General features: G+C 41.3%; 1 protein-coding gene across 1 annotated transcript; it reads right to left on the reverse strand.

Moving 5' to 3' along the window:
• Nucleotides 1–1,271: 1,271 nt before the first annotated feature.
• NAA30 (N-alpha-acetyltransferase 30, NatC catalytic subunit) lies at nt 1,272–21,623 on the reverse strand. Its single transcript, XM_008269799.5, has 5 exons — nt 21,489–21,623; nt 20,396–21,197; nt 15,096–15,219; nt 14,225–14,280; nt 1,272–4,680 (listed from the first exon to the last, which is right to left on the reverse strand). Exons 2-5 carry the CDS (start codon nt 21,194–21,196, stop codon nt 4,543–4,545), a joined length of 1,119 nt encoding a protein of 372 aa, XP_008268021.2. The 5' UTR covers nt 21,197; nt 21,489–21,623; the 3' UTR covers nt 1,272–4,542.
• Nucleotides 21,624–22,021: the final 398 nt, after the last annotated feature.

A 22,021-nucleotide genomic window follows, 5' to 3' on the forward strand; every position in this document is an offset into this window, starting at 1 on the left:
TCATGACAAGAGCCTAGGGTGATTACTGACGCCATAAACAAGAGTGTCAATTTGCTAAGTCAACAACAGGAGTCACTGTGCGCTTACTCCCCATGTAGGATCTCTGTCCTTAATGTGTTGTAAATTGTGAATTAATGCTATAACTAGTACTCAAACAGTACTTTACACTTGGTGTTTCTTGTGGGTGCAAACTGTTGAAATCTTTACTTAATATATACTAAACTGATCTTCTGTATATAGAGAATTGAAAAATGAATCTTGATGTGAATGGAATGGGAGAGGGAGCGGAGATGGGAGGGCTGCAGGTGGGAGGGAAGTCATGGGGAGGGGGAAGCCACTGTATTCCAAAAGCTGTACTTTGGAAATTTATATTTATTAAATAAAAGTTTAAAAAAATCCAGTTGCTCAATCATACTCGTCACACTTCAGGACTCGGCAGCTGCATGTGACCAGAGGCCACCATACTGGACAATGCAAACAGCATTACTGGCATCATAAAAAGTGCAATTGGGCAGCACTGACCCAAAGACAGATGTGCTACAAACTCATCAGATTTGTAAAACTATTTTTAAAAGCCGTTGATAAGAAGAGTATCCCCACATTTGTGAGCTAAAGTTAATATGCAATTGTGTTATAGGTGTGAAAGAATGGCATCGACTTTCTGGTCCTTATTAAGGCTGACTTAAGTTTCCCCAGGCAAAACATGAAGTCAGGCATTTTCACAACACTACTGTGATGAATAAAGTGAAGAGGTACAATGATGCCTGAGAAAATTTTGCCATCACATGATTAAAGTCAATCATTTCCTCCTACTACTAAAATACAAGTCTTGAAATATCAAAGTACCTAACTACTACTTACAGTTCCTCAATAAGGATGGGGCAAAAGACTCTTTACACACTGCTTCATTTTACTTTGGTGTCTTAAGCAAGACAGAAAAAGCTTTCCTTATACCAGGCACAGTACAAAGAAAAAATAAAACTGTCTTAGGAACAAACTGTATTGAACAAGGATGGAAAACTGACTTCTGCTTTTAATACATGCATGTGTACTGGGATCTGATTTAATCAACTACGAGTGCTTTTAGGAAAAACCAGTTCATGTTACTTCCAAGTTGACTTTCTCAGAACACAAAGCAGACAGTAACAATGGCCTATCACTTCTTCCGAGTGACGCTTGAACAGGAGGCAGGAAGCACAATAGATTGCTTGTTGTTCTTCTTAGTAGGGCAAAGCAAAACAATCCAGTCACAAAATGCACACAGCTGTATCTTAAAGAAAAATGCAAACACAACTTAACCATACTTTATTTGACTGCATCTTATTTAGACAGCTTGCACATTTCAAATCCCATTAAATCTCTCTCTCCAAAAAGATACGAGACAAATTAGGCAGCAATATCCAGTCATCACACAGCAGTCCAATATTTTGAGATACACGTGATATTTTATACTCAGCTCATACCTGACGTCAATATAACTTATGGTTATGTTTTTACAAACCTGGAGGCCCTGCAACATCATAGCACTCATGTTAGTGGTGTCATGGCGCACTGGAAGCGACTCTGATGCACTACTCATACGATTTAATCTGTGATCCTGGGAAAGTGATGAACCTCATGATTTTTAGACACCACAATAAATATACACACCCAGTCTTATACATGTCAGCCAATATAATAACACGGGGCAAGGTAAGTTAAAATGTGACAAACCTCTTTACACAGATTTGTCGAGCAAGTGTGGAAGGTAATTTGGGCAAGAAACAAATTATTACAACCAATTTTTATCAGTAACTTTTTCTTTTTTACTGGCTTCAAATTCAAAAATTACTGTCTGGTTTCTGATCTGTGAACTTCTCTAAAGCAGTTTCATCCCAATGTAAGGGAAATTATAATCAGCCCACACATCAAAAATGGTAGTATACCCGTTAGCTTCTTCAATACTAGCATATACAGCTTCATGGTAGCATGTATTAAAATGTTCAGCAGTACCAACTGCCAAACCAGTGTCAGTGGATAGTACAGTCAGTCTTAAAAAGAGACAGCACCCCATTAAAAGAAAGTTGCACCAATTTTGCTCAGTTCTTGCCAAGTGAACCCCCTCTATCAAAGTATAACTGAATTGTATTTAAGCTTGTATAAGACAAATGAATGCTTAATATCAAAAAATAATGTTTGATGCTGCCTCAACTTGGAGACTTTTAATTCTGGTGCTGAGTTATCATGCTAAAGCTGAAAATTTTAGTTTACTTAGCAATTTTTATATACCCAATTTTAGAGATGTAAGGTATACACTGAAACTCAATATAAACCAGTGGAACTATATGGTAATCATTTGACTTTTTAGTCACAGTTAAAGTCATGTTAACAAATCCCAATCAGTTCAGTTATTTCGGAAATTCTTGGGGGAAAAGGTCAGGAATTGACAACCTGACAAAAGACCAAAATGATTGAACTGATAATCTGGCACGTATCTGCTTGACAACCGTCCTCATTAGTCAGTCAAGCCAATGTACGTTCGTTAACAATCATTACCTACGAACCAGCAAGCCAAATACAGAGGGGTAGAATAAAATTTGGAGACTAAGTATATTGTTTTAGTTTCCTTCATTTCAAAAATAACCACAGAAGCATCACTATGATTGGTATTCTAAACACTAGAGACCAACTGAAGTTTGACCAGAAGCAAACTCAAAATGATTAGCTGAAAAGCTGAGCACTGGGTGGTCGCCATATTTTTCATAACCAATATCCTGTCCATTAAACTTTCAAGAACAACATAAAATGGAAGATAAAATGGAAAGAAAAAAGTTTTCTTTAAAATAAGGAACTACAAATGATCCCACCAGCAGGAAGTTTTTATTTTCAAATATAAATTGTGTATCTTTATTTGTAAAATTATTTGACCATGTTCACCTTTTCAAAACACTATACTGAGCAAAGAGCAGCTTTCCTTAAAAAAAAAAAAAAAAAAAAAGCAACAAACTTTCCTGAAAAGGGGCTTTATATCAACTGTTAATGGAGGTAGGGTTTAAAAAAAAAATACAGTAATTATAGCCACAAAATAAAATTCAAACCAAGTCCTAAAGCAGAAGTAAAGCATATTCAAATGCAAACAATAACATAAAGTCCTACAAGACATTTTCACAAAGAATCTTTTTTCTTATGGGTACCTAGGTTTTCCAGTTAAATAAGTTATCCATCACAGGTTTACTGACCCAACTGAAGATAACTGATTTTAAAACTTGTTACACTGCACTGAGTAGCCAACACATGTAACTAATAACATGGTGGCTGCTAAGAAAACCCACAGAACTCATTCCAAAAAAAGATTTGCATTTTCTCCTTTTGTTTTTCTGGAGCAATAAAGCAAAGCTCCTTGAAGAATCTGCTCATGTAAGTGAAAGGAAAATAAAAGCAGCTTAAAGTTAATACAATGCATCCTGAAATTTATTCCCAAGAACAAGAACCAAAGTGAAGCATTTTAAGAAATGGAAGCAATGTGAATCCAAATCAAGTGGGAAAAAAAAAAAGTCCAGCTACTTTATATAAAAGCTGTTCTTCACAGCTTAGCAATAATTTTGATTAAATAAGATCAAACCAATTTACATTAATTTTCTATTGTTTTCCAAAAATTCCCTCACTCTCAACAAAAAGAAAAAAAAGTGCATCCAAAACCCAGTAATTCCCATCTCCGTCAACTTTTGTCATCCCCTTGGAGCCATTCCTCAAAGGTTTTCCAACTAGATTCAACTTCTTACTGTAATGAAAGAAGGGACTTCTAAAGTAAACCACTCTGTCACTCACCTGGAAAAAGTATCCAAATTATAAAAATCTGAAATAATTTATTATCAAATTTAGAATTTAAATAAAAACAAAAGTTTGTTTGTAAAGGCCTGAAAGAAAAGAAAAGGACAGCATGCATTCAAAAGCTAAGATGAAGACAAACATGTTTATCTACACAGGCACTGGCAGACACAACTTAATTGTTAACTTTACTCATAAGACACCCCATTCTACATTTTCTCATTCACTAATCAATGAGGTACCAATATTCAAGACTGGGAAATTTAATATTGAAAAATAATAATAAAACCTAAAATTGAAGCTGTTCTCTCACCCCCTTCAGAAAACTATGGTAGGTTTTGTGTGAAATGTTAATATACTTAGAGACTTTTACAATCTATAATGGCTTTTTTAAGAACAAAAACCATGTTCCACTTACTGGTTCTGTAATAAAATGATCACTATGCAAATAACATTGTCAGCAGACTTTGCAAATGAACAAACAAATCTTGGCTATCAACTGGCACATCTTCTCGGTACCAAAAGAACTCCTGAAGTTTAAAACAATCTCTTTTAATTCAGAACAAATGCGCCATGCCAAAGTGCAACAAATATTGTGCGACACTCAACGAGACACTGACAGAGAAGAGCTGCATGGAAATTAGGAAATCCACCTGCAAAGCAATTCTGTACAAATTGCATTGCATGCAAAGGTCGACTCTGCATGGTTAGAAGTTGCTCCTTGATGTCAGTTTCTCAACGCAGCCACAGTTTAAGTCGCAGTGCATCAACTCCATTTAAATAGTATCTGAACAGCCTCTTATCTCGAACAAAACCAAGATTTTCATAAAGTTTCAAAGCAGACTTATTTGTTATTTCTGTTTCCAAAACAACCTTCAAAGAAATGAAAGAAAGTTGTTGTAATATCATAATTTGAAAAACCACTTGCAAAGTAAACAAATCAGATCAATTTTAAAACATCTATTAATTTGTTTAAAAATTGCTGTGAAAACAATACATATCAATTATAACAATACATATTAATAAACAGAAAGAACCAAGCAAAGTAGGCATCAAAATCGTAACAATAATTATTGTTGAGTCAAGGGAGGTAGGATCAACAGCACTTATTTTCTGTTCTCATTTCTATGATTTTTAAATTTTTAGCAATGAGAGTGTATGCTTTATTCTAAAACAAAGATGAATTATTAATCTGAGGAGACAGGTGACAAAAAAGAAATAATCAACAAAGGTTTTGAAAAGTAAACCAGTACTTGAAATTATCCAGATTGATCTTCAATACCCATATTTTCATTAATGTCATCATTTATCCTGACAACTACAATTGTCGAGACCCTAGACCAGAGTGTGCACACTACAGACTTAAGTTCTGTGTACCTGCTGTGATTTTTTTTTTTTTTTTTTTTTTTGACAGGCAGAGTGGACAGTGAGAGAGAGAGACAGAGAGAAAGGTCTTCCTTTGCCGTTGGTTCACCCTCCAATGGCCGCCGCGGCCAGCGCGTTGCGGCCGGCGCACCGCGCTGATCCGATGGCAGGAGCCAGGAGCCAGGTGCTTTTCCTGGTCTCCCATGGGGTGCAGGGCCCAAGCACCTGGGCCATCCTCCACTGCACTCCCTGGCCACAGCAGAGAGCTGGCCTGGAAGAGGGGCAACCGGGACAGAATCCGGCGCCCCGACCGGGACGAGAACCCGGTGTGAACCCGGTGTGCCGGCACCGCTAGGCGGAGGATTAGCCTAGTGAGCCGCAGCGCCGGCCCCCTGCTGTGATATTTTAAGTAAAGTTTTCAAAGCCACACTCATTTGTTTACATAATGCCTGTGGCTATTTTCTCGATAGGAGGGCAGAGTTGCCTATGCTTCTTCACAAGCCTCAAGTACTTTACTATGTGACCTTTTGCAGAAGAGAAAGTCTGCCGAACCCAGACTGGGGTACTCAAACATTAAGGTATATCATAACTATCCTATTAAAATACAATGCTGAGCCTCACCACCAGTTTCTCAGGAGGTTTGTGATGGGATATAAGAATCTGCATTTTTAACAAACTGCAAGGTGATGGTTCTGCTGTTGATTGAGGAACTATGTTTTTGAAAACTACTGGTCCAGACATCATGAATATCAACACTTAACAAAAGCGAACTTTGCATTAACTTCCAGTTGGGTCTTTTTGGTTACTTCTGAACTAGTAACTCTGACATGGAAGAATTGATACTTCTGAATACTTAAAAAAAAAAAAAAAAAGATTTATTTACGTGGAAATCAGAGTTACACAGAGAGAGAAGGAGAGGCAGAGGTGGAGGGGAGGGGGTCTTCTATCCACTGGTTCACTCCCCAACTGACCACAAAGACCTGAGCTGGGCTGCTCTGAAGCCAGGAGCCAGGAGCTTCCCCAGGGTCTCCCACGTGAGTGCAGAGGCCCAAGGACTTGGGCCATTTTCCACTGCTTTCAGGCCACAGCAGAGAGCTGGATCCAGAAGTAGAGCAGCCAGGACTGAAACCAGCGCCCATATAGGATGCCGGCACTGCAGGCGTGGCTTTACCTGCTATGCCACAGCACCAGCCCCTTCTTGGTTTATTTCTACCAAAATCGGTCTCTACCTCATCTTCCCAACTTTTATTTACATAGCTATATTCATAGGTATCTTTTCTATTGATTTGCAACCTACATCCTTGAGAATCAACACAGTGAACCAGAGCTATTGCTTAGGGCCATAACCTTCAAGTGTTGAGTTGTGGGGGGAATGGAAAGGTAGAATTATACAAAGTGCAAATGAAGCATGAGTCTCTTAAAAAAAAATGACAAGAATTCAAACTATAGATATCAGTAACAGAGAAAAGACAGTACCCTCACAACTGATCTACACAAAACTGAACTCATGATCTTTCTCCACAATCAATCCCTTATCTCAGTAAACAGCATCTCAAATCCTTGGTATGAATGCCTCAAATCTGCAACATTAACAATCATCTCTGAATCACTATGGCCTCCACCATCTACATACATGCAAGCAAGCACAAAGTACTGTCAATTCTTCCTCTTCAACCTCTCAATCTGGTTATCTTCCCTATCCTAGTCCAAGCTGCCTCCTAACTCAAGAGGTCTCTCATTCTCCACTAGTAGTTACAGTGATGCTCTTCTTCCCTACTAAAAACACTGAACTGTTTTTTGTCTTCATCTAAAAATAATCTACAGAGATCTAAAAGGCAACAAGATATGGCCTGTACATCTCCAGCTTTGCTTTAAGGCTTTCTCCTCTTGCTTTTCACAGTCAGCACTAAACTTTAAGTTTCTGGAACCCACAATGATCTTTCCCATCTTAATATTTCGAGGCAAACTATTTTCTGTTAGCAGAATGCTCTTCCCACCCTCCTCACTTTTGGTCTTAGCTTGTCACTTCCAGATTGGGCGACACCCACACTGCTTTATCCCCCACACAGCACTCTGCAGTGCTCCACGTCATCTCTCCTAGAGCCCAACAAGGCAGGGACCAATGCGGACCTCCTGCACAGTGGCTTCCTGACCCACAGAAGACTTAATTAGCGCTTTCCATCATGTTGCATAAATACATATTAAACAAAAGCACTGCCATGCTTTTGAATAACCCTAGCACTTAAAGAGAAAGCGACATCTGAAGGCAACTATGAATGCGTTTAATTCTTAAGAATAAATCACGGGGTCGGCGCCGCGGCTCACTAGGCTAATCCTCCGCCTTGCGGCGCCGGCACACAGGGTTCTAGTCCTGGTCAGGGCACTGGAATCCGTCCCAGTTGCCCCTCTTCCAGGCCAGCTCTCTGCTGTGGCCAGGGAGTGCAGTTGAGGATGGCCCAGGTGCTTGGGCCCTGCACTCCATGGGAGACCAGGATAAGTGCCTGGCTCCTGCCATTGGATCAGCGTGGTGTGGCGGCTGTGGCGGCCACTGGAGGGTGAACCAGTGGCAAAAGGAAGACCTTTCTCTCTGTCTCTCTCTCTGTCTGCTCTGCCTGTCAAAAAATAAAAAAATTAAAAAAAAAAAAAAATCACGTGCTAAACCTGAATCTTTTAAAATCAACTAAATAGTTCATGATCAAGTGACTAATAGTTCAGGATCAAATGAAAATATTTCTCCAAAGACCTCGAATTGGTTTAAGAATTAAGTCAACAGTTTCTCTGTTCTTAACAAAAGCACAACTCAATTTCTAGTAATGTATGCATTCCTTTAGAGCCTAGGCACTAGGTCTGATCAATACAAGTTTTTAGTTTTGAACAGTTCACTCAGTTAAATTCCTGAATTTCTGTTATTAGATCAATACCCAATTACAGCTAAAATGTTAAATCAAGGTAATTCAATAAGAGAAACACGACAGGGGCTGGCGCAGTGGTATAGCAGGTTTAGCCTCTGCCTATAGCGTTGATATCCCATATGGGTGCTGGTTTGAGTTTTGGCTGTTCCACTTCCTGCTAATGGCCTGAAAAAGCAGCGGAAGATGGTCCAAGTCCTTGGGCCCCTGCACCCATGTGGGAGACCTGGAAGAAGCTCCTGGCTCCTGGCTTTGGATCAGCGCAGCTCCAGCTGTTGTGGCCAGTTGGGGAGTCAACCAGAGGATGGAAGACTCCTCTCTGTCTCTCCCTCTCCATCTGTAACTCTGCCTCTAAAATATAAATAAATCTTAAAAAAAGGGGAGGGGGGCCGAAAACATTACAAACCTACAACAGGAAACATGGAATTGATTTCACAAAAATAAAAAGAAATGACAGGAGTCAGCATCATGATGTAATGGGTAAAGCCACTGCCTGCAATGCTGGCATCCTATCCACTTCAGATCCAGCTTTCTCTAATAGCCTGAGAAAAACAGAAGATGGCCCAAGTGCTTGGTCCTTGCTACTCACATGGGTTATTTTCATAATAGCCCAATGAAATTGATATGGTTATCTCCACTTTACAGATGACTGAAACTCAAGGTCACCAGTAGAGCAAGGACAGAGCACAGTACAAATAAGAACCAGAGCTGAACAGTATCCACTCTTTCCATAAAGCAAATGCGACATATAACCTACTTGAGAGGATGTAAATCCACCTGGATTTAATATCTGGCAATCTAAAATATTCAAAATATACATGAAGCCAACTATAGCTACACAAATACACACTTGAGTTATGATTAAGAGTTGAATTCAGATTTGATGGCACTATCACTGATTAATAAAATAAGGACCAATTACATAGAAAAAAAATACACAAAGGGTAATCTAGTTAAAATGTAACTACTTAGCATACTTATTAGCATACTCATTTTTCTAAACAAAGAAATTATGTGCTACTTGACACAACAGATAACACCAAGGACAGGCGTTGTAGCAAGTGAGTTAAGCTACCGCTTGGGACACTCATACCCCTTATCAGAGTACCCAGATTCAAGTCCTCCTGCCTATGCTTCCAATCCAGCTTCCTGCTAATGAGCATCCTAGAAGATGATGGTCCAAGTACTTAGGTTCCTGCCACCCATGTGGGAGACCTAGATGGAGTTGCTGGCTCCGTGCTTCAGTTTGGCCTAGTCATGGCTACTGTGGGCATTTGGGGAGTGAACCAATGGGTGGAAGATTTCTCCCTCTGTCTCTCCCTCCATTCTGTCACTCTGCCTTTCACATAAATAAGTAAAAACTTTAAAATATACATATTAATAAGGGGGAGAAAAGACTAACCTTTAACCAGAAAAAAGTACTTTGTAATACTTAGTAAGTTCTTATAACATATTAACGTAAAAACTGGGTTTATACTAGGAATGTATTATAAAACTACTCTTCTAATACATGGTATTATATAACAAGACAAAAGATAATGAGGTTTTCTTAGTCCTAAAGAAATCTGCCAAAATTGAATTCTGTTTAAAGACAAATAGTCATATGTTCCACTGATTCCCTTAGCAATGAACCATTATCAGGATAAAGCAAACCAATACAGGTTAAATAGCACTTTTTCAATAATGCAGGCTGGAAGTTCCTGGAAGGCAGGAAGCTTGGTCAGAATTAAAGTAAAATCACACTTTTATTGCTCTACAATTGGCCACTGTATTCTTGAAGAAGTATGATTTCAAAATTTCCCTCAGAACAATGAATTATATACAAAGGCTATCTTCACATTTAATTGTTTTTAAACAAAAAGGTATTCTAACAATGTGGTTAAACCTTGCAAAGGCTCTTTTTTTAATTTTATACACAGTACACAAAAGCTAAGCAATTGCTGCTCTTAGAAAGCTTACTGAAAGTTTAGAAAGATAAGCTAACAACTAATTATACAAGTCAAATTTCAAAAGTGCTTTTAAAAAAAGAGGCACAAAATACATTCTGGAGGCACAGAACTAACCAACAGATATTTATGAATCAGGTACTCCATCAAAAATGCCACACCTGGGGCCAGTGCCGTGGTGCAATAGGCGGATTAATCTTCACCTGCAGTGCTGGCATCCCATATAGGCACCGGTTCTAGTCCCAGCTGCTCCTCTTTCAATTCAGCTCTCTGCTGTGGCCTGGTAAAGTAGTAGAAGATGGCCCAAGTGCTTGGGTCCCTGCACCCACATGGGAGACCAGGAAGAGGCACCTGGCTCCTGGCTTCAGAATGACACAGTTCCGGCTGTTGCAGCCATTTGGGGAATGAACCAATGGACGGAAGACCTTTCTCTATCTCTCCCTCTCACTGTTTGTAACTCTACTTCTCAAATAAATAAATAAAATCTTAAAAAAAAATCCACACAAGTGCTACTAATATAGCAAGAAAAGGCATAATAAACATGAAAAGCCATCTCTGTCCCCACAAGGACTGAGGCATAGGCAAAGACTAAGTGAACTTAAGTGCATTAACTATTACAAAAGAGGAAATTAAGAAAAACAAAAGGTCCAACTGATTCTGTCCAGGAGAATCAAAGAAAACTTAAAACAGTTAACGGTATGTGAATTGGGTCTTAAAGACTGAGAAATATTTTGATAAGCAGAGGAGGACCAAGAAGCTACCAAACCTACCAGATGTATCAATGAAAATAAAGTAGTTTCACTGAAGCGGAGGCAGAAACCAAACCAAATAGGATGAAATGGTAATAAAAGCAAATGGAAGCCACACACACTCTTTTATCAAAGATCAGAAAGGAAAAAGGGAAACAAGGGCTCATTTAAAATCAAATGAAGGGGCCAGCGTCATGGCACAGTGATGTACAGCTGCTACCCACAATGCCATCATCCCATATGGGCTCCAGTTCAGTGTCCTGGCTGCTCCACTTCCAATCTATCTCCCTGCTAATGACCTGGGAAAAGCAGCAGATGGCCCAGCTGCCTGGGCCCCTGCCACCTACATGGGAGATCTAGAAGAAGCTCCTGGTTCCTGGCTTTGGAACCAATACCACTAACTGCTTTAAGTTTTCTTTGATTCTTCTGGACAGAATCAATTGCACCTTTCATGTTATTCTTACCTTCCTTTTTTGTAATAGGTAATGCACTCAATGCCCAGCCCCAGCCATGTCAGCTAACTGGGAGTGAATCAGCAGATGGAAGATCTTTCTCTCTGTAACTCTTTCAAATAAGCAAGCAAATCTTAAAAAAAAAAAAAAAAAAAAAAAAAGAAGGAAGGAAAGAAAGAAAAAGAAATGAAAGGGAACATGAAAGCCTCACTAAGCTCACTAAGAGTAAACAAGAGCTCTATCTTTTCACACATCAAAGTCTATCTGAGCGATATGGGACATGGATAAGCAATTTTTTTTTAAAACTAAGAAAAAGTGCTCTAATCTACAAGCAAGAGTATTCAAACTGCAAAAATCATCCATTTAAAATCATACAACAGGAAAACTTCATGGACCTATCCTCATTTTAGTCCAAGTAATTTTAAAAGTAAGAAAAACAAAACACCAGCATTAGAGTTTTAGGCCCACAATGAAGAGAATATTTCCATCCTAAAATATATCACTAAATTAGGATTTAACCTTGAGACTGAAACAAAATAAGAAACATCTCTATATCACACCTCATAGCTTTTGTATCACACCTCTGAGCTTTCAAAGAAAAGCCACTACCATTTCAACATTTGACCAGTTAAAGTAAAACACACAGGGAGAGTAGGACAGCGACCAGGATAACTCAAAAATGGCTTAACCACAAGAACATTATAGAGTCCCTGCTCACAGCATCCCAGTTCCCGAGAAATCACTCTCCATTCTTCAGAAGATCAAAACAAGGTCTGTCATTCCAAAGATTTCTCCGCACCATTAAGCAACTTCTGGGGCAGGTCAAGCCTTCGCCAGCAACACCGGCATCCCCATATAGATGCAGGTTTGTATCCCGGCTGCTCCTCTTCCAATCCAGCTCTCTGCTAATGGTCTGGAAAGCAGCAAGCAACTTTCGAGAAGCCTGACTTCTCTTCTTGATGAGCTAAGCCAGTATGGCTATGGTCCAAACAAAGACTTACACATACCCAGCCCAATTCTCTCCTGCAAACTTTAGTTAACAGCCATGTAAATGACTCAGCTTACTGCACTTTTTACTTTTGGATATTAAAAGCTGTGAAGCTGTGAGATCCTTCCTCACCCACATACTACCTATTTGATGTAAAATTTCTTTTCTTTAATCAATCAGGATGCCATCAGTGTGCTACCCACTATGTCTACAGGCCTTCTCATACAACCACCATTTACTGTGATCTGTCAGAATACAGATCATATGAACAAGGAATATGAGAACACTCTTCAGTAAATCTTCGTATTCTAACATAAAAACATGTTCATAAGATACCTTCACATTTAAGTAGCAATTATTGCAGAATATTTCTTTTGCATGAAACACATTGCATAAAGGTATGCTTAGAAAGTGGGAATGTGTATATCATGACTACAGGAGCTATAGGCAGAGAGGAGGATAACAAGTTAAAGACAGGGCAGGAGTTGTGGTGCTGTGGATTAAGCTGATGCTTGGGAAGCCGCCATCCCATTCTGGGCTGTTAGTTCCAGCCCTGACTACTCTGCTTCCAATCCAGCTCAGTGCTTATGCTTCTGGGAAGCAGTAGATGATGGCTCACCTGCTGAGTTCCTACCACCCATGTGAGAGACCCTGATGAAGTTCCTGGTACCTAGCCCTGGATGTTGTGACCATCTGGTAAGTGAACCAGCACATGGAAGATTCTCTCTCTGTCACTCTGCCTTTCAAATAAACAAATCTTTATATATATATTTAAAAAAAAGCCAAAAAGCACATGGTGAAGAAATTTTTTAATCAAAAATACATGTTTAATGACTGTATAAACACTTTATTTAAAAAAAACTACTTTTCAAACTCACCAAATTACTTATTAAAGTCTATCTGTTGAAAAAAAAAAAGCCCTAATTTCATGTATTTTGAGAACCCCTTAAGGCATATCTGCTCTGACAATAAAGACAATTGTCATTTGTCCTGCTCATAAAATTACAAAGAATTACAAAGTACAACTTTGCTCCTCCTTAGTCACTACTGTGATTACAAAGATATCTATACTCATTCCCTTTTTTTTTTTTTTAATTTTTTTTTTTTTTTTTTTTTTGACAGGCAGAGTGGACAGTGAGAGAGAGAGACAGAGAGAAAGGTCTTCCTTTTGCCATTCGTTCACCCTCCAATGGCTGCCGCGGCCAGCACGCTGCAGCCGGCGCAACACGCTGATCTGAAGGCAGGAGCCAGGTACTTATCCTGGTCTCCCATGGGGTGTAGGGCCCAAGTACTTGGGCCATCCTCCACTGCACTCCCTGGCCACAGCAGAGAGCTGGCCTGGAAGAGGGGCAACTGGGACAGAATCCGGTGCCCCGACCGGGATTAGAACCCGGTGTGCCGGCGCCACAAGGCGGAGGATTAGCCTAGTGAGCCGCGGCGCCGGCCTATACTCATTCCCTTCTACACTGCACAATGGCAAATGTTAATGTTCCCAAACATTACCACTATTTATTGAGCACCTAGCAAATATACAGTGCTGCAAGATACAAATAAATTATGCCTGCCATCAGACACGATAAGCTAAAGATGCTCTCATGTTAATGTACGGATAGCTCTACATTTAAAGCTATTATCTGCTCCCTTCCCGACCTATCACTATTGCTGATTTTTCAAATATGAAATGTCTTCCATACGGGCTGGCAAATTTCTCATGGTTTTAAAAAAAAAAGTGTTAGAACATTAAGGACAACATGTAAGCAAACTACAGTTGAGTTTGTAAGAGAGCTACTTTTCTTAAATGACTTAAATAATAACAAAGCCTCTAACTATCATTTTCTTAAAATTTGTATTAAGTCAAAATCCATGTGTTTGTAAATGGAATATAATTTTCTCCACAAGCTTCATTTGTCTAAATAGTCTGTAATGAAATCTGAATTATTATAGAACATTTACAAAAATAGTCAATACTGCCCAGCATCTAAGGTAACAAACATTTAGAAAGACTTACCTCATCACAGTCTCCTTCAACCATGGCATAAATAGCTTTCTTAACCAAGTTAGTACCTAGAATACAGATGTGAGTATTAATGACACAAAAGTGTAGTTTCTTAAAGACACCTAAATTTATATTCATAACAAGCACTGAAAATGTCAAATGCTAGTTTCTATCTTGATCACCTCTACAATGATTATCTCAAATTAAGTGGCAAATATTCAAATATAAACTTAGAAGCCAAGAGAACTTACATACACCACTGACAGGACAAACAAGATTCTGAGGAGGAGAGCTCTATGCATGTTTTTAAACCATCCAGGGATGATTCTACTGACCATTAGGAACCATGAGTGTAAGATGAAATCAAGAGGGGGAGGGGCTTAAAAACTGAATTCAACATGCTAGGAAAAGTGGAGTCATGAATAAAAGAGAGTCTAGGAATTGTTAAGAAATATTCGATTCTACTCTTGGTTGTTTCTGAATTCTAACATAATGTTTAATGGCCACCACTAAGTAATGGTAATTTCTCCATAATTTTGGCTTGGCTGAGGTCTACTTAACCCATGTACAGGGAGCTGCTTACGGGCTGGGCTCAAGTACCCTCATAATACAACTAAAAATTGCAGTATTTAGTATGATGCAAAACATTGAATATGATTAGAAGAAAATTGATCACCTAACTGTTAAAAAGATCTTGGAAATAAACATTAAGAAAACAATTCATTTCAAGCATTTCTTAAAAACATTTTGAAATATAAAATCTTCTTACCTTTCTTCCTTTACCTTCACATTCATTTCCACATATTTACATTTAAGACTTTGGTTTCAAAACACAGAAACAAAAATATTATGCTTTCTTTTAGCGAAATATTATTTTTCTTACCAATGCCATTCCTCCTGTATTTGGAATCCACAGCTAACATGGCTATATAACCTCTGCGGAACATCTTTTTGTGCATATCCAACTTGCAAACGATGGCACCTACACACTCTTCCCCTACCATGGCCTTAAAAATAAACAAACAGTTATGAAGAATATATTGCCATCAGGTACTGCAGAATCACCCAGTGAAAATAGCAACCAACCATGTGTCAGCATTTTTGAGGAAGAAAGAGATAATGCAAAGTCTAGCAAAAGAGCAATCACAGAAGGTTCAGAAATCTAAATCCCAGAATCCTTCAAATGTTCTGGCTTTACAATCTCTCAGTACTTAGAACATTAATTTCTTAGGATTATTAAAGCCTATGGGAACAAAGGCAAGATTTCCACAAGGAAATATTCAAGTACTTTTTAAGATTACACATGAGATACTCATAATTACAATTATTTGCAGTAAAGATCTACCTGAAGTAGTGGGAAGGGGGTATATGTGAACAAAATTGTTTCAAGAAAAACATTTATTCAGTAGGATGTGACAAAATATTGTAAAACTTGTCCACCAGCAATCAGCAGAGTATTGTATGTTTAAACAATTATAATAAAGCTTTAATGGGAGACGGATGTAAGACATAATAGTAATACCTGATGGTAGTTAGATTTTCAGCAGAAGAAGTATAAACAAATACTAATAAGAAAAAGAATTATCAGGTATTGCTCAAATTATACTCAAGCGGTTACTGAAGTGCTACAAACACTAAATTTACGATGGCCTCATTTTTAAGATATCTTTGCCAGAGTGGGTATCTGTCATAAAGCTCTTTATATTTTTATATAAATTTTTATAGCTCAAAATCAGAGCTTTACAACACATACTTAAAATCATGATATACAGAGCCTTCTATTTTAATAAAAACATAAAGCCTTCCAGAGCACTGAAAGGCTACAAGATAAATAATGCTAATCATCCATTTTACTGATTTCCAGTGTCATCATTGAAACTGTTTTTCTAAAACTCCATCACTTGGTCCAAGTGCTTGGGCCCTGCACCCGCATGGGAGACCAGCAGGAAGCACCTGGCTCCTGGCTTCGGATCTGCGCCGGCCATAGCCGGCATCTGCGGGGTGAACCAACGGAAGGAAGACCTTTCTCTCCGTCTCTAACTCTGCCTGTCAAAAAAAAAAGAGAATGCTAAAACTCCATCACTGATAAAAAGTTCTACAATACTGTACTACTGTAAATATAAACAGGGCATTATCTCCAACTGTTTAATAATGTGTCAGCAAGCAGTACTTGCTTTCTCTAAATTAACTTTTCAAAAGAAATTATCTCATGGCCAGCGCTATGGTGTAATGGGCTAGACCTCCACCTGCAGCAACGGCAGCATCCCAAACGGGCACTGGTTTGAGTCCCAGCTGCTGCACTTATGAGCCAGCTCTCTGCTATGGTCTGGAAAAGCAGTACAGGATGGCCCAAGTGCTTGGGCCCCTGCACTTGTGTGGGAGACCCCAAGGAAGTTCCTGGTTCCTGGCTCCTAATCGGCTCAGCTCCAGCCGTTGCGGCTGTTTGAGGGGTGAACCAGCAGATGGAAGACTTCTCTCTCTCTGCCTCTGCCTCTCTGTAACTCTGCTTTTCAAATAAATAAATATTTAAAAAAATTATTTCAACAATAAAAACCAGGAATGAGCTAAAAAATTAGAAGCCAACTTTAACTTATACCTGAATTTTAACTATAAATTGAGTAAAATGTTCCTTTAAAAAAATACTGTGGAGAAATCTTTTAGGCAAGATAATTCAAATCTTTTAGGCAAGATAATTTCACACAAATCTAAACTAGGTCACATTTGAAGAGATTAAATTTTATAACCCACGCTAATTCATTTGTTTTAACATACATTCCAAAACATTTTGGGCCAATAAGTCTCTGAAACTGTCATTTCTTGTTTTTCCTTCTCAATAAATCAATCTTTTGAAAATCTTTTGAAAACTTATCATTTATTTCTACCTAAGGTCCGAAATGTATACAAAACTTGACTGACAAACTCAGTCTTTTCTGATCCGAAAATTCAGATATGTGCATGGGTGTGTATACACACATACATATATGGCACACACATATGTAAACTCATCACAAGCCAAATGGTACACTTAAAAGAATCAGAAAAATGTTGGGTTTGTGTGAAATGAAAATCTTAATCTAGGATTCCAAACTATAGGATAGTTATACCTCCAAGTTAAAAAAGTCATCCAAAAAAGACTAAAGCCATGAAATACAACTGGACAGAAATTTCAAACTGAAAACCATTTCAAACAAATCTTTATCCTTTGACCCTGGAAGAAATAACAACTAGTTTTAGGCTAGATTTATTTTTTCCTAATTAAGAATCTATAGGAGCAAAAAATCAAGATGCATACATCATCTAAAAATAACAGGCCCAATGAATGATACACTGTTATTAATATCACCTCTGGCAGTGAGGAAGGTCAATACCATATTTTTCCCTGATAAACTGCAGATGAATAAACATTTGCAAGAACCAGCCAACTGTCTGTCAATTTTTTCCAAATAAAAGCTTCTGCAAGCCCGGGAAAAGCAGCGGAGGATGGCCCAAGTGCTTGGGCCCCTGACATCCATGTAGGAGACATGGAAGAAGCTCCTAGCTCCTGGCTTTGTCCTGGCCCAGCCCTGGCATTTGTGGCCATCTGGGAAGTGACCCAGCAGATGGAAGACCTATCCTTTTTCTCTGTAAATCTTTCAAATAAATAAATCTTAAAAAAAATTTAAAAAAGCTTCTGTACATACATATGAAACTCATTCTATTTAAATATTTTTTCCCAAGGATGAGAACTGAAAAATCTCTAGCAAAATTAAGACTTAACTCTACAAGACCAAAGGCTTGCCAGCCTACAAAACCATGAAAAATAAAAATTGTGTGAAATAGATTCCCAAATATAGAACACTGAAAATAGAAAACTGGAGGAAGCTGGGAAGTTAAATTTAGAACAAATGAACGGAAGTACTGTATTACATTGCTGATAGTAAAGTTTAAGAACTTCAAAAACGCACTAACACCTGAAAATGCTGTGACTCCAAAGGAGGTAAAGACAAATTGGTTCGGTACAGGGTAGATGGCACCTCACATTTCCACCATCCTCTGTTTTCACTTCTGTTGCAATAATTAGAATTACAGGAATTGTCATTTTTGTCAATCAAGTATTGGCAATTTCATAAAGTTCAATCTCATATATTCCATTTGACCCATTACACGTTACACATGGAAACCAGAAACATTTTAGAGGTTTCCAATCTCATGAAATAGATGTTTCTAAGGGAAACTACCCTTTGGTGAAGATAATTTGGTAACACACAATGATCTGTACTACATAGGTTAATGGTATGCCATTTTTCAGGTCAGGAGACCAGGGTTTGAGCTTTGCCTGGGAATTTAACCATTTTGAGTCACTCTGATCCTTAAATGTTTTATACAAGGAAAAAAAAAAAACACCACAAAGTTGGGCTAGACTAGAATCCCTTTCAGTTCTAAAATGATATGAAATAAACATTCACAATTTAAAAACTTAGTTCTCACATGAAATTTAAATTAAAAATATGCCAACATGAAGGCCTCAGTTCTAAATGGCCCGTTTTAACTAATGTTTTATTGTGCAATAAAATACCTCCAGATTCATTCTTGTACTAGTAAATCTTACAGAGGTCAACCACTTGTGCATATCTCAACTTCTAGACATTCAAGATTTAATTTTCAACTTTGGCTATAAAGTGCTAAGGTACAAATCAGTTGATGAATTTGGAGGATTCTATATACAATCAAGGCTAAAGTTTACTAACAATAAGCTTATCAGAGTCTAAAATAGCAGACAAGCTGAGAAAGGTCCACATACTATGAGGACTCAAATACTGACTAAATAGCATATATATATATTTATATATGCAACTACTTCCTGGAATTGATGGAAAAACATCTATTTCAATTTAAAATGTGATTCAATTATACACTTTCGCTGGACTGCTGCACAATTAAATCAATCTACAATTTTTAGCGATTACAATGGTATTTAATGACATTTATAATAGTGCTATAAATCATTCTTCTATATTCACTGACACAGACATGTCTTAGAACTTCTATTTTGATACAAGGTTTAGAACCCTAACAATTTTCTAGACTATAAAATAATACCTAGTTTAAACAAAGGTATTAAACTGAAGTTTGTGTAAAATTAACACAGAAAATAGCAGAACTATCACTACCTTCAATACCCACATTATATTTTCAAATTACCACGAAGCTATAGAAATCAGAAAGATTTAAGTACTGTCACAACACACTGCCAGGATTCAGCAAGTGACACTAAGTCCACGTTCAAACAAACCAAAAAACACATCAGTGGTGACTTTTCCCTTCACATATCATAAAATACTCCTTAAAAGCACGTTCTTTTTAGTCAAACTCAAGGGGAACAATGTTTGTGAGTACATGGTAAAAAGCATATACCTGCAGCTAATATTTAAGTTTCATACAGACTGAGACTGGGTCAACAGCTCTGTGAGGAAATTACTCGCACTGTATTATTCAGCTTGTCTAATATCAAGTCTTTTTCACTTTCATATAAGTAAGAAGAATTTCATCACATAGAGCCAATACAAGCCAGGGTTAACCAGTGTTTAGGCCCATCTATGGCCAGTTTCTTAAAAAAAAAAAAAAACTCAGAGTAGTAACAGTTTCACACTCAAGCTTCCTGCATTTCACAAAAGGGCATTTTCGCTCCAGTTTCAGGAGTCTTTCGGGAACCGAGTGTTAGCACCTCTGCGATGGGGCACGGGGAAGCGGGCTGGTGTGGCGGTAGGGAACAGGCACAGGCCTGGAGGACCTGCGGCCGCACAGCATCCTGTGCACACACTCAGTCCTGCCGAGGGCTGCGCCCGACCAGGGCCACGACCAAATTCAACGCCTGTGCTGAGGGAGGGCAGCTAAAGACAGTTCACCACGACCACACACTGTGAGCTCAGGTCCACGGGACACGAGACCCCCGCCCCCACCCCCGGTGACCACCACGCAGCCCACAGGTGCGGCGCATCTACATCGGTCCCAGGCCAGCCCGGGTGGCGAGGTCTTCCCTTCGAAGCGGCTCCGTGCACTCGCTAGGAAGCGTGGACACGCACTGCACATCCCGTCCGCCACCGCGACACGCAGGGGCGAGCGTCCACGCGGCCCGCACACTCCCTGCCCCGCGCCGCCTGCACCTGGCTGTGGGAGCACCCACGTTTCCTTCCGTGCACTTACCAAGAAGCACAGCTGCGGCCAGTTGTGGATAAAATATCTATAAGTATAAATGGAGTAGGGTTCGGACAGATCTTTGGTGATCAGTCTCATGATATCGGGCATTTGGAGCTCGGATTCGTATCGGACGTATCGTATCGTCCGATCCTCCCCGGGCTCAGCCTCCCTGCCCGAGGGGCTTCTTAAGCTGCAGCCTGCGGTCAGGGCCGAAGACAGCAGCCGCACCTGCTCGTCTTCCTCCTCCGGCTCGGGCTCCGGCTCGGGCTCCGGCTCGGGCTCCGGCTCGGCGCCCTCGGCCAGTCCGTTGCGGGCCGCCGCCTCGGCCCGGCTGGGGAGCGCAGTTCTCGCATTCCTGGAGAGCGAGCGAGGGGGCCTCTCGCCCGAGGGCACCCCGGTTCCTTTTGTTGCAGTCGCTTTGGAGCCCGTGCCGCCGGCGGCCGCCTCGGCTGCACCCAGGACCTTGCTCTTGAGCGAGGCGGCCGCCCGGAGGTGTCGCAGTTCGGGGCTGATCAATCCGTTGAGCTGCTGCTGCTGCTGCTGCTGCTGCTCCGGCGGCGGCTGAGGGCAGCGGAGGCACGGAAGCCCCTTGGCCGCCGCCGCCGCCGCCGCCTCGCCGCCCGCCGGGCTCCCGCCACCGCCGCCGCCGCCGCCGCCGCCTTCGGGCTCCTCGTCGTCTTCCTCGTCCTCGCTGCAGCAGGCGAGCGCGGCCCCCGCCGGGAAGGGGCAGCGGGGCTCGGCCGCCGCCGGGGCCGGAGGTGCTGGAGGTGGGAGGAGGCTGCTAGGCCCAGGCGGTACCTCCGCCATCCTAGAAGCGACACAGACCGAGAGCGGAGGCCATGAGACGCTGTCGCCCAACGCCGGGCGGAGGGGACGGCAGGTGGGGGGGCGGCACGAGTGTGTGTGGGGGGGAACAAAGGCAGAAACCGTCCCTCACGGCGCTGCCGCCCCAATTCCGCGCCGCTCCCCCCCAACCCACCCACCCTTACCCACCCCGGGCCCCTCAACGCCACCCCGCAGCCCAGCCGCCGCTGTCCGCCAGGGCCCAGACGCCAGCGCTGTCACCGCGGCCCCTCCCCGACCCCTCCTGGAGGCTCACCCCGCACCGGTCCCCGCCGCCGCCGCCGCTGCCGCCGCCACTCAGCCACCACCGCCGCCGCCTCCCTCGCCGCCGCGGCCGCCGCCACCGCCGCCAAGGCTCTCACTCAGCAGCCGCCGCCGTAAAGCGCCTCGGCTGTTACCCCGGGTAAAGTTTCCTGGGCCTGGCTTTACGACACTTCCCTGCCTGCCGGCTGCCGGGCCGAGGGAAAGGGGCGGGCGGGAGGTGACCTGTGCGAGGGGCGGGGACGAAGGTGTCCCCGTGCGGGCTCGGAGGGCGGCGGCGGCGGCGGGCCGGCGGGTGGGGTTACGGGGCGGGGAAGTCGCGGTGGGCCCCGGAGTCGCCCGCGCCGCATCCCTGCTCGGGGTTTCTGGGGTGCGTCTACGCGGCCAGGCGGGGCCGCTGTTCAGCCCGCCGCCCCGGGCCTGCGGATCCGGCCCTTTTACAAATCACCCAAAAAATGTTTTTCCTGAGCTCCGCGTTTTGTAACTTTAGCCCTAACCCGGGGCCGTGCGGTTGGAAGGGAAGGGGTT

The sequence above is a fragment of the Oryctolagus cuniculus genome, chromosome 12 (genome assembly GCF_051225735.1).
Source record: "Oryctolagus cuniculus isolate XC-2025 breed Fujian yellow rabbit chromosome 12, ASM5122573v1, whole genome shotgun sequence".
Lineage (NCBI taxonomy): Eukaryota > Metazoa > Chordata > Mammalia > Lagomorpha > Leporidae > Oryctolagus > Oryctolagus cuniculus.

What these genes read in the sequence shown, in the direction of transcription:
- NAA30 (XM_008269799.5), bottom strand. Translation starts at nt 21,196, where the DNA reads ATGGCGGAGGTACCGCCTGGGCCTAGCAGCCTCCTCCCACCTCCAGCA. An exon ending in GGCCGCAGCTGTGCTTCTTG is followed by an intron (nt 15,220 to 20,395) that starts GTAAGTGCACGG and finishes TTTATTTTTAAG; the next exon opens with GCCATGGTAGGGGAAGAGTG. An exon ending in TTGAAGGAGACTGTGATGAG is followed by an intron (nt 4,681 to 14,224) that starts GTAAGTCTTTCT and finishes ATTTCTTTGAAG; the next exon opens with GTTGTTTTGGAAACAGAAAT.